This window comes from Corvus hawaiiensis, chromosome 6 (assembly GCF_020740725.1).
Source record: "Corvus hawaiiensis isolate bCorHaw1 chromosome 6, bCorHaw1.pri.cur, whole genome shotgun sequence".
In the NCBI taxonomy this organism is placed as follows: Eukaryota; Metazoa; Chordata; class Aves; order Passeriformes; family Corvidae; genus Corvus; species Corvus hawaiiensis.
Genome location: NC_063218.1, coordinates 53305979 through 53320965, shown reverse-complemented (window position 1 = coordinate 53320965; position 14987 = coordinate 53305979). Strand labels below are relative to the sequence as shown.

The 14987-nt window shown below is 38.8% G+C and overlaps 1 protein-coding gene across 6 annotated transcripts in view; it reads right to left on the bottom strand.

Moving 5' to 3' along the window:
- Positions 1-1391: 1391 nt before the first annotated feature.
- Positions 1392-14987, bottom strand: part of ZNF143 (zinc finger protein 143) — a 38357-nt gene continuing 24761 nt past the window's right edge. For 5 of the 6 annotated variants that reach the window (XM_048306304.1, XM_048306309.1, XM_048306306.1 and 2 more), the window contains 7 exons: positions 13461-13586; positions 10317-10496; positions 8992-9219; positions 7579-7727; positions 6073-6234; positions 5127-5273; positions 1392-3353 (listed from right to left, as the gene is read on the bottom strand). In XM_048306304.1, coding sequence (XP_048162261.1) covers positions 3270-3353; positions 5127-5273; positions 6073-6234; positions 7579-7727; positions 8992-9219; positions 10317-10496; positions 13461-13586 — 1076 coding nt within the window. In that variant the 3' untranslated portion in view covers positions 1392-3269. The remainder of the gene's footprint in view (positions 3354-5126; positions 5274-6072; positions 6235-7578; positions 7728-8991; positions 9220-10316; positions 10497-13460; positions 13587-14987) is intronic. The other variant, XM_048306308.1, reaches the window with a different exon arrangement.

The window sequence follows — 14987 nt, the reverse complement described above, 5'->3', positions numbered from 1 at the left end:
CTGGGAAGAGCGCAGCAATGCAGAGGGATTTCTCTGCTACAGCACGATCCTCACAGAAACCAGCGCAGCCAGTCAGACAAATCCCGTATTTGAGGGGTTAGGAGGGTCAGGAACTAGAGCAAAGTTGAGGAGGAGCGGCCTTCCCAGCTCAGCCGTTGTTTATCAGGTCCGTGAGCGCCGTCCTTGCGTGCTGAGCAGACACCAGGTGCCCGTCTCACACCCAGGATCTGCGGTATCGGTCAGCTGAGCTGGGCTTAATCACAGCAGCAGGGACAGCAGGGACAGCAGGGACGAGGGCTGTTTACAGCAGGATTTACTCTTATGAAAACTATTAGCCCTTTAGCAGTGTGTCTGGCACGATAGGTCATCAGCCTGGAGCACCGAAAATAATCCCGTCTTTTACTATCAGGAGGAGCACTACAGTAAAGCAAAGCCCACCATAGGGAAAAACGGGAGAAATACTTAAAAGGGAAAAGTTGACTGCGAGGTCTGGAGAGACTTTAGGCTTATTCTTTTATGGGGAGAATTGTATAGGCCTGGAATTCAAATACAACAGAAAAATTGTGACTGGAAATGGGGGAAGTCAGTCTGTAAGAGGCAGTGATACACTGAGCTGACTTATTTTACAGGGCTCATCTTTTACAAGTTACTTCTTTCTAGTGTGCCGAAGCATTCCCTTTGAGACAACTTTCAAGAGAGGGGCAAAACTGTGGGTGAAGTATAGAGATGTCTACTGCCAAACACACAGTCCTGTCATATTCTTTGCTTCCTCCTCCTGATAGGCTTTTTGCCAGTTTTCCTATCTATCTAACCCAGTTTTCTCCTGTCTAAACTCCCTTACAGGACCTTCCAATACCAACATGCAGCATCAGCTTACCAAAACACGTTGCTCCTTCCACTCCTGGCTGAATGGAAGCAGGAGGGGAATATCACCAAGGTCTCTCCACGCCAAAGATAAGGCAGGCCTTGCAGCTAAGACACACATAATCACCTCAGCTTCTCTTTGCACACTGAGCAGTCTAAGTCACTCTACCTTATTTGTTCAGTAAGTTTTCCTTTGTAGAGGTAGCTAGCAGAACACGGAAGCACCACCTTTGACTTGGGAGTTTTGCAAGAGTAACTGGTAAGGTAACAGTCACAGAAAGAATTTTAAAAATACTACAGTTTTCCTGACTGAGCTGGTTGAGAATGAACACCTTGCAGCAAACCAACTTGTATGAAAGAGAAAGAATACTGACATTTGTACAGTGGTCAGAAAATGTCCTGGGAAATGAGAAGAAGTAAGAGCTGAAGTTATTTCTTTGCTAAGTCAAAGCCACTGTTCCAGCCACTGTTTCCAGAAACTATTAGTAATGAAATTTAAGAAAAAAAAAAAAAAACCCTTGAACATCCATGTCAAATGATACAACTTTAATTTCTAAAAGGTGAGAAGTACTAAGAAACTGATCTAGTTGACAGGCAATTAATCCTCCTTGCATAGTACATTTATCTCCATGGGATATCAAGATTTACAACATTTCAGGAAAACTGGCACCTAAGTGAGCAAGCAACCTCAATCCTATACAAAAGTTACAGACAACCTAAATGTTTCCAAGTTTTACTTTGTAATTTATGCAGAAAATAGCCTTTGCTTTGTGCCCATCTATCCCACAATACTGTATTCTCTCACTGCACTTTACAGTTGGCCTCCGTGCAGAAAACATAAAAGGCTGCAACCCACACTGATACAGTAATTCACAATAAACCGGCTCATTCTATTCAAACTTGGCCTTTCTGAGGTCAAATACCTCAAGGGACTTAGTTATGGACTTTATTTTTTCATGTAGGATGTGCCCTCACAATACTTGGGATTCCTTAATAAACTTTTTGTCCAGAGGATGTTCAGTCCTTCCCTTGAGAAGGCAAAAGGTGAGACTTCAGTTTCAGAAGTGCTCTTGACACTAATCTAAAATAAGCACTGAATCTTACAGGAAGCCAAAAAATTTTAACTTGCTTAACCAGTTTGCTAACAAGACAAGTAAAAACACTTCTTCATATAAAAAATTGAAAGTTACATTTTGCTGTATGTGTTAGACATATCTACAATGGATTTTCTCCTTTACAGAATGATAATTGGAGAGGAGCATTGTACTTACATCATCATTAATCCCTTTTTTCTAGTAACTTGTGTCCTGATTTTCAAAAGCACTGATTATCAGCACATCCTAGGTACTGAATGGTAGCAGCAGGCACTCAGAACTGTTGAAAATAGACTGTTAGTACTTGTACTTTTGCTGCAAATGCACCATTTGAAAATAGTTCTCTTGAAAATGGGTAACTTCACCTTCTAGTGAAAATCACCCTTGTAGTGTTTTAGAATGTCTGAAATAACTATTACCAGTATTTGCTTAATACACTATAGTGGATTACGATCAAAATTAATGTCAAAAAATTAAGTTTATGATAAATAAACTTTGGAAAAATTTATACAAGGCCGTAAATAAATAATTTGAACTTCAGTCTCAGTAAGAAGTAAAACAATACGTCACACAACAATATCATCCTATCTAAACAATACAATCTTGCTATATTTTATTGCATAATAATTTGAGAGTAACATCTTAAGTAAAATATGTAAAGAAACAAAATCATTAGATTTACTTTCTTTAATATTGAACAACCAGTTCTTTGTACATAATCCAATTTAAAGATAATATAATTAGCACTTCCAGCATTAACAGTCTGTATTTACAATGAATGAGATGGGGTAGATAATCTAAAGAGTATTCAAATCTGTATGAAACAAATCAAAATACGAAGATTTACAGTAGTAGGCGCAAAATCCAAGACTTTTCCATTGATGGAATGCAATTTAAAAAGGCTTTGTTGCCTTATTACTTGTAAGGGTTCCTGAAATGGTTATTTAAACAGCTGAAATCTTCAGTAATGCCTTCATTATTTGTACATGACAGTAAAAATTAATTCCAATACTTCTATTTTTACTTGCTTGTAGACCAGTCTGAAATCTGATGAAAAGAGAACAAGGAAGTTTACTATGTAATCCTAATTCCATATTCCTGAATACAACAGTTGGAAGTAGATGATGTCAGTCCATTCCAAGGGTTATGTACACAAAACTTAGAAAATGTTCTTCACTCTTGCATAAAATGTGTACACAGTATCAGTGAGTAGGGGACTTCAAAGTTTTTATGGGCTGTTGCTGGCATGGACCTTTGTTGGTTGAAAATAAAATACCTTTCACTCTATTGTTCTGGTAGCAGTTTTAGAAATTAATCATCAATCCCTGGTGTTTCCCCCTGTTGTATTCTGGAGGCTATTCTAATGGCTTCTTCCAGAGACTGTTGTTCTCCAAGCTGAAACAAATGCATTGAAACAGAAATAAATCCAAAATGTTACACTTGGATAATAAATGCATCAAAAAAGATCTGAAAGCAAAGATCTAGATATCAAACAGTACTTCAGCCCAAATAAGTGTGATCAGTATTGTCACACCTCTCGTGGGTAATATATACCAGCAGCTATCTAATCAGCATGACAATTAAGATAGCTGCTGATAGGAGATTAAGCTGAGTTTCTATGTAACTACCAAATACATTTGCTTCAAAGAACTGCTGCATGATAAACACACTTCATGACCCACAAAGTAGGTCATATTTCAACTTGGCAGATATTACAAAGCTCAGACAAGGCTTGCAGAAATCACAGTGGCTGTTGCCTTACATTTTATCACTGGTAAAGCAAACAAACGTCTTCATTTTTCTTAACATTCTAACAGAAAGTCAGCTCTTTTGACACAATTTTGGGAAGGAATCCATGGAGTTTTATAATATGTTAATGGGAACACTGAAGACAACCTCAACCTCACAAAAAAATATAAAGCTGGCCGTTAGCTATTGGCTCAGGAGAAACACGTATGAGAGTGTGAAAGGTAAAACCAGATTGTCTGAGCTAATGGAACAGTTCTAAGTACCACTTGTTATTTTTACAGTCACTGCATATCACATTCTGGAGCCACTCAAGTCAAGACCTCTGTTTTCACCTTGTTAGGGCTTCAATCGGACTATCAGGCTACTGGCTTTACCTGTATTTAGAAACCAAATGGATTCATTTATTAGGATCAAAGTACAAAAGAAAAGCCAATCAAACCCTCAGGAATAATCAATAGTATTTTCATTTTGAATTGTCTCTCTTCTAGTTGTGTATTTTAAGTTTAATTAATGTGAAGAGACTTAACCAAACGCTGCACTGCTGGTAACAGAAGAGGGGCTTGTGCAGAGAGTGTCTGTTTTCCTTTCATTCAAAGGACCACTGCTGAGGGTGCAAGTTACTTTTTTTCTTGCTCTCATGCAAACAGTTGCCTTCTGACATGGTTTCTCTTACAGGCAGTTTTGATTACTGCCAACTTAGCTCAAAAGAGAGGACTTCAGAACTTCTCGACTTTCATTGCTCTTTCAAGCAGCATCTGACTTGCTATTTTCCATTTAACAAAGGGTAAAATAACAATCTCTTGTTTCTGCTCGAGGATATTAATACTATTCCTTTCAACCTGAGCTCTAAAGAGGTCTTTCATACCTAGAAACTACCTTTTCCTGACAGTGTTTGAACAATGTGAGGAACTGTTTACAGAGACTGCTTGTACTGTGCTGGTTTGGCACATAACAGAAGGTCACTATTTCCAGAGATTTCTGATTATTAATCTTTCTATATAACTGTTTGCACTACTTTGCTATTAGCATTTCAAGGCTGAAATAACAAATTTGCTAATTTTTTAAGTTCATAGCAATTTATCCTTGAGAGTTTGGCTTAATATGTGTCAGCTCTATATGTAAAGCTGAAGGATGAACAAAAGCACTTTTTCACTGAAAACCTGTGACTCCGTGAACAACTCATTTGGCCCTCCCCCAGCCTTCCCCTTTTTTGGGAGTTCCACAAGTAGATTTGGAAAATCAGATGCTGCTTATTCCTCTTCCTAATCCTATAAATTATTTTAAATATGAGATCATATGGTTGTGGGCTATTTTTTTTTCCAGGGAAACCAAGCTTATTCAAATCATTTTGTTACCTGGCTAGGAGCCCTAGCTCTAGAAGTAAGAAACATTCCAAAAAACCATTTATCCCCATCTTACCTGTACTGCAATTTGTGTCCCATTGGATGTAGCCAACAATGTAACAGGTCTAGTTTCTGTAGTCACTAGATGGTGTCCGTGCTGCTGGTGTCCCATTTCTGAGGAGGCACTATGGAATGCTGCTAGGTCTTGGGCCACAATAGCGACCTTCAGGACAAAGGGAGAGAATCATCTGCATGACACATCTCTTCCTGCTCCTGACCTCACACCACCACTGCCTTCACAGTTACAGTCAAAGCTGGGATCGCTCATGAGCATAACTGTACTGTGCAAAAGAAAATTGCCGTAACTGTGTTCTCTAAGTTACCAACTAGCTCTTAAAATATAAATATCCTCAGGACTGCAGCAATTCAATAAATGCACCTAAGACCTGTGATTATCTACACAGGGATTAATAACTATCTTCATTTGCATGTGGTGCAATTTTAGAACAGCAGAATGCATTTTAACTTAGAGATTATATCATCATATTTGGACTAAAAAGTTAGCTGTTTTATCTGTATATTAAAATCCAACCCAGAGATATATGCTTACACAAATGTTTCCCATCTGCCAAATAAATTACAGTCCCATAATATTAACCACTGAAATTACAGTTCATACTGGATTCTAGTCTTAGTTATGCCACTCATTTACCATGTGACTTCGGGGAAAATGCTTAGCATTTCTAGATCTTATTTTACATACACCTAAATGAAATTATTGGACTGGTACCTCAGAAATTTTTCTTGGTGCTCAGTTGTTTTTAAAACATTCTGCCATCTGCTGATGTATAGCACTGGACTAGAACACATCAGGCACTTATGAGGGGAATGTGTTGGCCAGGTGCTGGAAAATGCTTTGCTGAGATAAATCTCCATCAATGACAGAAGTGTGATGGCTCAGGTGGCCGTTTGATACCCGCTCCTAAAGGGCCGTGACACAGGTGTGCAGGACAGTGTCTCACCTGCTGTCCCTCGGTGCCCTCTGCAGTGACCATGGCCACGGAATGTGTTCCCGCAGAGGAGATGACGGCGTCGTGGGCAGGGACTGTGATGGTGGTGCCATCTTGTGTCACCATGGTGATGGTATTGCCGATGGCCTGCATGTCTGCCTGGGATATGTTCACCTGCAACACAGAGCAGCTCCTGAGGCAAAGAAGGGTTTGATTGCTGCTCATGTCAGAGCCCTTGGTCCATGTGCCTCACTGGCTGGGCTCTAACAGTTCATGACCTTTCAGATACACTTATCTGTCTACAGAAAAGAATATGGCTCTCAGTAGTAAGAAAGAGGTTGCATACCCAATCCCAGAGTCTACAACTCCATGTTAGTCAGAGTGCATCCCAAATAACAGCATAACAGATTATCTATGCATGTGTCTTACACAGAGGTCAGTGGGATTCAAGGGGTACCACCCGACATACTTTGATCTTGATGGAAATAGTAAACAGGCCTATGAGGGCTTAGAATTTAAACCACAAATAAACAATCCATAACAAATTAATGATATAAATTACTGATGTCTCCAGTATAAATGTATTAGGGCATCAGATATACAATTTGATGTCTGATTTACAAGGTAATAAATCCCACAACTGAAGTCAAGCTGAAAGATAATTTAAATGTAAGAATTCTATGTCAAGGCTTCTGCAGGCCTTCACTTTAGAGGGTAAAAATACCAGTTACTTAGTATTCCTGCAATATCCAGAGCTGCCAATATAGCAGGCCCCTTGGATATTTCATTTCAGTCTGAATTCAGAATATATCTTTCATATGTTTCTGGTATTTCAGCTGTCCTGCCAGTTAAGATAGAAACTTTTTCCCATAAGGCTTCAATATATTGCCATAGTGAATCAAGACAGTTGTACTGAAATCCCCTTCTAAAGAAATTTCATATAAAATCCTTAAAAATATGTATCCATGAAAAACCTTAAAAAAAAAGACAGCCATAGTAATGTTCAAGTGGAAAATAGTATCAAAACTTATCATTTAGTTTATGTTAGAAATGGTAAGAACTGCACACTACCAGCCAAACTGCTTGTAAAGGAAGCACCTGGACTGAAAAGACTTCCCACCCTCAGCCCCCCAAAGTGTGTGCAGACAAGACAATGAATATGCCTGTCAGATATTAACAGCATAATCTGGGAATTGTGAGAAACCTCAGAAACAGGCTGTATATATAACAGTTGTTAAAACAGCCCTTTGCAGAGAGACAAAGAGAACATGGAGAGCCCAAGCTTCTAACTTTGTATTAATACAGCTACATGTGTCAAAATATGTGGTTTCACTCAGGCATTCCACAGGAGGCACAACCCTAAACATATCCTGATGCAACTCCAAAGAAGCTTCTTTCCTTAAGAAACCCACATTTATCAAGACTCCTAAGTGATTTCAGAGAGCCAATGGAGAATCTGCAAACCTGTGCCTCAATTCTCAGCATGGTTTTGTCAGCCCTTGAGCACTGGTTACTTACGTGTTGGGTGCCATCCTGGGATATTAGTGCTACTTGTTGGCCTAATCCTGACTGAGTAACTGTAGCGACCTGGGCAGAAATGACATCTTCTCCCTCTACACCTGTCACGTAGGTGATCTGGGAGCCTTTGAGCACGTCTTCACCTTGACCTGTTTGATAGAAAGAAGGCAAGAGGATATTTTACATACTCTAAATGCTCCCAGGAGACCAAATTACAAGGATTAAGTCCCAGTCTAGTTTGAAGGTTTTAAACACTCCAACAAAAAAATTTAGTGGAAAGATGAGAAAAATAAAAGAAGGAAAGATACCAGAAGCAAGTCAGAAAATCCTATTTTGGGAACACGAGGCATAATCTTCTAGCAATGAGTTTAAAGACACATAAATACTACATATAAAGAAGCTACACTTTTAGTTTATAAGCAAATACTAAAATGTGACAAACATTTCTAATTTATTCATTAAATGTTAACCTCTCCATGCAAGGGACTCCATACAAACACAACTGGAAATTTTTTTTAGAAAGTTATTAATTAACAAACATACGGAAGAACACAGCAATGCCTTTGTGTGAAGATATAAGTAAGTTCATTATCTTGATAAATGTTTAACCTCAGCAAATGAATCTTATCATTCCTTTAAAGGAAGGAATAAGGATATAGCAAGCCCACTTGAGGCATTCAGTGCAGTTTCCCACAAACGTGTAGCAAAACAACTTTTCTAACCAAAACAGTTTGTGTGGATATTTCTGATCTTCAGGAACATCTAAAAATCACAATTTGACAAGTGGTGTTTGTCCTATCACAGTATTTCCTTCAGTCTGATCCATATATTCACAGGATTCAATACTCATGATACCATGAACAGTATACTCTGAGGAGTACTGCACCACAGCAGCTCCTTTTCATCTCTGCCTCCAGGACAGTTTACAGAAACTGCTCTAAGCCACAGCAAATCCCAGCCCATATCACTGTGCTGCAAAACCAGATGTTTTTTCTCAAGGCAAGAGCCTTTACTCCCACACAAAAGATTGTCACCAGCCACGGTGTTATATATACACTCTTTGAAAAATCCCTAATAAAAATCCAGCAGGTTGTAATGGGCTTAGATTCCCTCTGGTCCCTTCCCCACATTCATATTTTTAGCAGGTTTGCTGAGACTGAAACTCAAATTTCTTCCTTAACCCTGTGAGTGCTATAAATGAGTTTATTATCTGGCCAATTACTCCTGCAATTTCTGTTCTCAAGTTGCCTACCACCCTAAGAAGTCTTACAGAGAAATTAAGATATCTTTATTAAGTACTTTAGCTTTTTATCTATGCTTTAATTTCCTTGGCTATCAAAATCTCCCAGAAAAATACCATCCAGCCCATTTTTTTTTTTTAACAACAAGAGACTCAAAGGCTGCAATTCTAACCTGGAGGTGGCTCAAAGAAAGCCTCTTGTTCTTCCTCAATGGGCTCTGTGTCATTGTGTGCTGTCCGTTTGTGCATAGCAAGGGTAGAGATCTGCTTGTAGGTCTTCCCGCAGTGATTGCAGTTGTATGGTTTGGAATGAGTATGTACAACATGATGTTTGTATAAACTGGAATACTCTGTGAAACGTTTATCACAGCCAGGAACTGTACAGACATAAGGCTTCTCCCCTGCATGGGAAAACAAAAGGAATAAAGAGAACTTGATTCAGGATGCACAGGAAAAACTGCCAGCAAATGATATTTAGGGACAAACCTTCATTACCATCCTTCGACTTCAAAGGCAGCAGAGAAGCTCAACCTCACAAAGTTTATCAATGCAACCTCTAACTGTCTTTTTTTAAGAGCTACTGCCAGTACAAGTTGGGCCCATTTTCCTCCCTACCACTCCATCTAAAATATCCTTCTGATGAAGGCAGAATGATACCGGCTGAAAGCTGCAATTTCAGTTTGTCGTTGTACTGAGAATTTTGTTCTTTATTACTGGAACCCCCATAGTTTTCCTTGATGATCTGACATGTTGATTAGCTAGTATCATTTTTGAGTCTTTAAAGCTCTGAGGAAATCCACAGGAAGCATGTGTATAGACAATTATAGTTTCATCTAGAAGCACCTTTCATTTTAAAATCAATGAAACAAGTGTCCAAATTACCATGTAAACGAAAAATATAAACTGAGATACAAAATGCCCCTCTATGAAGTTTGTCTGTTTTTCTATAAAATAGATAATGCTACCAAGCTGATATGGCTATCACTGGCTTTTAGATTTTACAATCTTCAAATTTGTGCTTCTTATTTGTGCTCACTAACCCTGAAAATCAAGTTGGATAAGTATTTTCACATCCAGTCTATAAAAAAGGAAATTTTGACCACAGTTCCAGCAGCAAGGAAAATACAGCTGGGATGAAAGGGTGACTCATAGAAGTGAGCCAAAGTTAAGCTCAGACTTGTCCTTTACTGGTATTTATTTAAGAAACAGCTCACAAGGGAGGCAAGCCCCAGAATCATCATAAGGATTCAGCCCAATGTCCAGTTTAAAAGACTTTGTATCCAAACCAAAATTCTTCTGCCTGGACAGCAAGGTGGGAAATCTAACTACTTAAGTATCCTCAGCTGAGGGGAGAAAAGGCCCAAACAGAAGTACCAAGCCAAGTCATATAAACATGACTATACCCAATTACAACACACCAAAACATTGTTCACAAGGAGAATGACACAGCCTCTCCCAAGCAGATTCCACCTCAAAATACAATAAATCACTCATATACCTGTGTGTATTCTCACATGATTCTTATAATTAGTTGCACTGGCAAAAGCTCTCCCACATCCTGGCTCTGTACAGTAGTAAGGCCTTTCGCCTGTATGTGTCCTGATGTGAACCTTTCTAATATTAGATGTTGTGAATGACCTGCCACATCCTTCAAAGGGACACTTGAAAGGCCTTTCACCTGAAAAAAAAAGACAAGAAAAGGTACACACACAAAAGTTATAAAAGAATGAAAATCCTAAATTACACTTAGACTGGAATGTAGGAACCTAAATCTACCTAATTCTATCTTTAAGATCCTCAGTCAGAAATACCATGAACATGCCACTGTGGAGTGTTCTCTAGTTTAGCCAAAACTAGCAAAATTCAGGAAAACCATACAGTCTGTAAGCTAAATTATCAAGCATTTAGATTAGGACTTTAACATGTATAGAACAGATTCAGTTGCTTGGATTAGCTTCCGCACTGCCCATAATCTAACAACTATTTAACAACCCCCCCAACTAATACATATATTATCCAAACCAAGTGTATCACACCATTGACATTTGACAATTGTTAATTCTTAAAATGAAAAAAATACCTTCATGATTTAACATATAACCAGGATAAACATGGATTAGTAAAACTTGTTATAGAAAGCACTTAACCTTAAAAAAGAACAAACTTTCTAAAGAGAAGCAGCCATGAAACTCAAGTTTCAAACCCCCAAACCGAAGCAAATCACAAATACAAATTTTAGATTAAATCTCTTTGTGTAATATAAGTTTAAGTGCAATAATTTACATCACTGCACCAAACCATTTCACTGTGAATAGTAGAAAAGGCCAACCAATAATACTCCAATAACCCTGACCTTTCAGATCTATCAAAGCACACAGAGAAGGAGAGCAAAGGGGGTTAAATTTGGAGAAATTCGAGCCACTGACAGGCTGTCCTGGTGTAATTTGCCACTTCTAGAGCCAAGTACATTGCACTGCACTGTGCTGCTTACCAAAGAGCAGAATCTGAGAGCAAGAGAGAGCAGAACACCACTACAGATACAACAATAGGTACTTAAAAATAAAAGAACAAGTCCTGATAGACAGTAATACCACGAAACTCCTAAGCAGTTCGCTCCTTGGCAGAGGAAACTACTATTCACTCCTTCGGGCAGCTGTTTTGGGAAGGTTTTCCAGCTTCCTGCCAAGGCAGTGTGCATTCCCCGTACACGCCTCAGTGTTGTGTTACCATGGCTCCCCTAATCCTTGCTTCAGCCAGGACCCCAAACGCGTCGGAAAGCAGCAGAGTTGCAGAGCCAACCCCACCCAACAACAGACCCTGCACCAGAAACCAAAACAGATCGCTCTTAAACAATGCCCGCAGGAATGTCACCCGACCGGTCCCTGAAGGGGCCTTTTCAAATTCGAATGAACTTCCTAGCAAAGCGACCTGTTTCCAGGTGACAGAGAATTCCAACACTAGAAATGCAAAGCCTTGAAGCTCTGCCCCACTGCAGCACGAGGTACCCTCCACAGCAGCTTTTCTGATGCCAAAGTTGAGTGTCTGGGGAAGTCAGGGAGAAACCCGAGGCAAGCATTTGATGGCACTGAAAGTGAGACTTGACTCTACTCAAAGAGAGGGGGGAAAGCCACTTTTGGTTAAAATAGGCAGAAAATGAAGAAAGTGCTGACCCTGATGTACCTACTAAAGGAATGGAAAGGTTTCTGAGCCAGGAGAGAGAGTGGGAGAGCCCAGACCTGCCTCCACCGGGTGCACTGCTGCAGCTTGCACAAGGCATGAGCGCATACTGCTCCCTCCACCTGCACAAAGGAGTTGCTGCAATTTTCTCCTCATTCTTTAGCTTCCTGAAAACACTCATAAATCTAAAATAAGACACCTCTGGCCCCTGGACTTCTGGGAGATTATGATTCTATTACTGATATTGTTCAGGTGGGTAGGTTACATAGCGCTGGCTCAAGTCTTTTGTCTCAACTGCTAAATAGAGAGAGACTAAATTACCACACAGCTTCTGTGGCCATAAAGAAGTAAAGAAAACAGTCCACAGCTAATGAAGTTGTCCATACTACAGAAACCTTTCAGTTCATAGTCTGTACTGGATGCAGTGCATATCAACTGTTCTTTTCTAGAGCTGAGATGATACGTGTTCATCCTGATGTTTAATAATCAAGATAGCACTAATCCCAACAGATTGTCTTTCTGTATGGAAGTCCAAAAAAAGCAGAAATATCTTAATGTAATCCTGAGTTTTTACAATTTTTATTGCCTGTATTTACATCCCACCCCCCCATATTATTATTTTTAATTTGAAAAAAATCAAAACCCCTATTTCTTTTACTTTTTCTTCTTGCCTCACTAAAATTCAGACAGTTTACTGGAAAAATTTGTCAGTGTTCTAGAAGAGACATAAATATATTTAATGGAATAGGTTAGCAAGTGATACATTGTTCTTCCTACATTTAAGGGTTGTTTTTCTTTATTTTTTTTTTTAAGATCACAGGCACAAAGGAGACATTGTGCAAACTTGTTTACACGTGTGTACACCCACAGAGTTTTGCAGAGTGTAGTGTGTGCTGTCTAAAATTTGTGGCTTGGCTCTCAATTTAATGTTTTTAGACAAAATGTAAGGTTTTATTTTTTGTGTCTGTGCAAGTTTCAGTAACAGTTGGTTTTCTACGATATTTTTGTTTTTGCTGGAAGAAGAGATGGGAAATCAGGATAACAAGCTCAGAAAGTAAACCTTCATGAAGCTGGCATGCAAGTTATATTAAAGTACCAAAACTGAGGAACACTGAAGCCATTTCTGAAAGGCAAGACAGAGATGATTGAGGAAAAGTTCCTTGTTCTGTTACAGCTGCAGATGAAACTGTAAAAGGCAGTGAGTGACTCAGTGACAATGTCAGTAAGGCACTGCTAAAAGTTAGTTTGCAATAGCAGTGTGAATGCTTAAGCACTTTTTCCAAGAAAAGCATGCTGGATTTGCAGTAAATGCTTACCATGCTGAAATGCTGCTGAGCTCACTGGGCTTCAGAAAGAGAATATACACAGGCTGATTTTTTAAGTATAAAGTCACAGAATGAGGAAAGAGAAAAAACTAAAAATCCACCTAAGTGAATTAGCAAATAGTAATGCGTGCTGCTAGTACCTGTGTGGGTCCGAATGTGTTTCTGCAGGTCTCCTGAAGTCTTGAAGGATTTGGTGCAGTTCTCTTCTGTGCACCGATAAGGCTTTTCACCAGTGTGTGTTCGCACGTGACTTTTTAACCCATACCCTGGAGATCAGAAAGGATGTTACCACAGCATAAGCACAAAGTAAGGATACTCATAAACCATCACCAGCAAAAGCTGTGTTTGCCATTCCAATCAGGAATGTTGATGAGTAAAATTTACTCTTTCATTCTTCACAAGCTCTTCATTCTACCCTACAGAGCAGCAGAACTTTGGATGACAGTTTGGAAATTCTTTCATTCTTTATTTTTGAAAAAAATACACTTCCATAATGCTTCTCCTTCCCTTCAGAACGATAAACTGCAATTATTACAATTTGGACAAATATTTATTCTGCCTTCTGAGGAAGCCATATGCTGTGCATTCCACCTAGTTTTTACTTCTTCCCACTACTGTCATCAAAATGACATTTAATTATTTGCTCATAGGAAAAGCAATACCACTAATGAAGTCAGCAGTAAAATCAGATGAGCAGTCACAGACACTTATTCTCTTTAAGATCACTTTTAGGAACTCATCATCATCAAAAACTCCACCAGTCTGAAGTGAACATTGGATCAGGCCCTCTATAAATTATTTTGCAATGAACATTTAACCAAGATTTTCCTTTCAGCACCTCTCTGAAAGGATAATGACTAAAGAAGCCTGAAACTGTCGTTTTAGAAAATTATTTTGCAATGAGCATTTAACCAAGATTTTCCTTTCAGCGCCTCTCTGAAAGGATTATGACTAAAGAAGCCTGAAACTGCAGTTTTAGAAAATGAACCTGAATTTCACTTGTACCCACAAGTGATGTACACATTTCTACAAAAAGTCTGTAAGAAAATAGCATCTGCTTTAATTTCAGAGTGTTCTCCCCAAAACAGCTGAAATTCCTATTCTTGATGCTTTTATAAGCATGAAGCACGTGAACCAAGCTGAGCACTAATTCACTTTTACATCTAAACTCAGTTTCATGATCCAGCCCAGGAGAGTTCTTAACATTTAAACCAAAGAGTATTCAGTACTTGAAAGTGAACTTTGTCCAAGGCAAAGACTGTTGAACTACAATGGTACAATAGCTCTGACCAAAAATATAGTGTTTATAAACAAACAGCTGTTTAAAGCCATACACCAGTTTGTTGCAAAGGAAGAGACTATTTCATTACATAGTTTTGAGATCCCTTTACAAACTCAGGTGCAGCCCTTTAAAAGTGTGGTTGTTTCCCTTTTGACTTTTGCATCAGCATTTCTTTTGCTCATTTCTCTTCAAAGCAATTGTATTAAATGTATTAGATCAGATGAAGTTATTTTAAAAATACCTTATCTAAAAAAACAGAGCCTAACTTTTCTAAGCATTATACTAATTTACATTCAAAGTGAAAGAATAAAATTTGAAACAAGTTTTGCTCTTCCACTTATTCCATGTTTCATTCCTCATAATTGCATTTTACACAATCAAATTC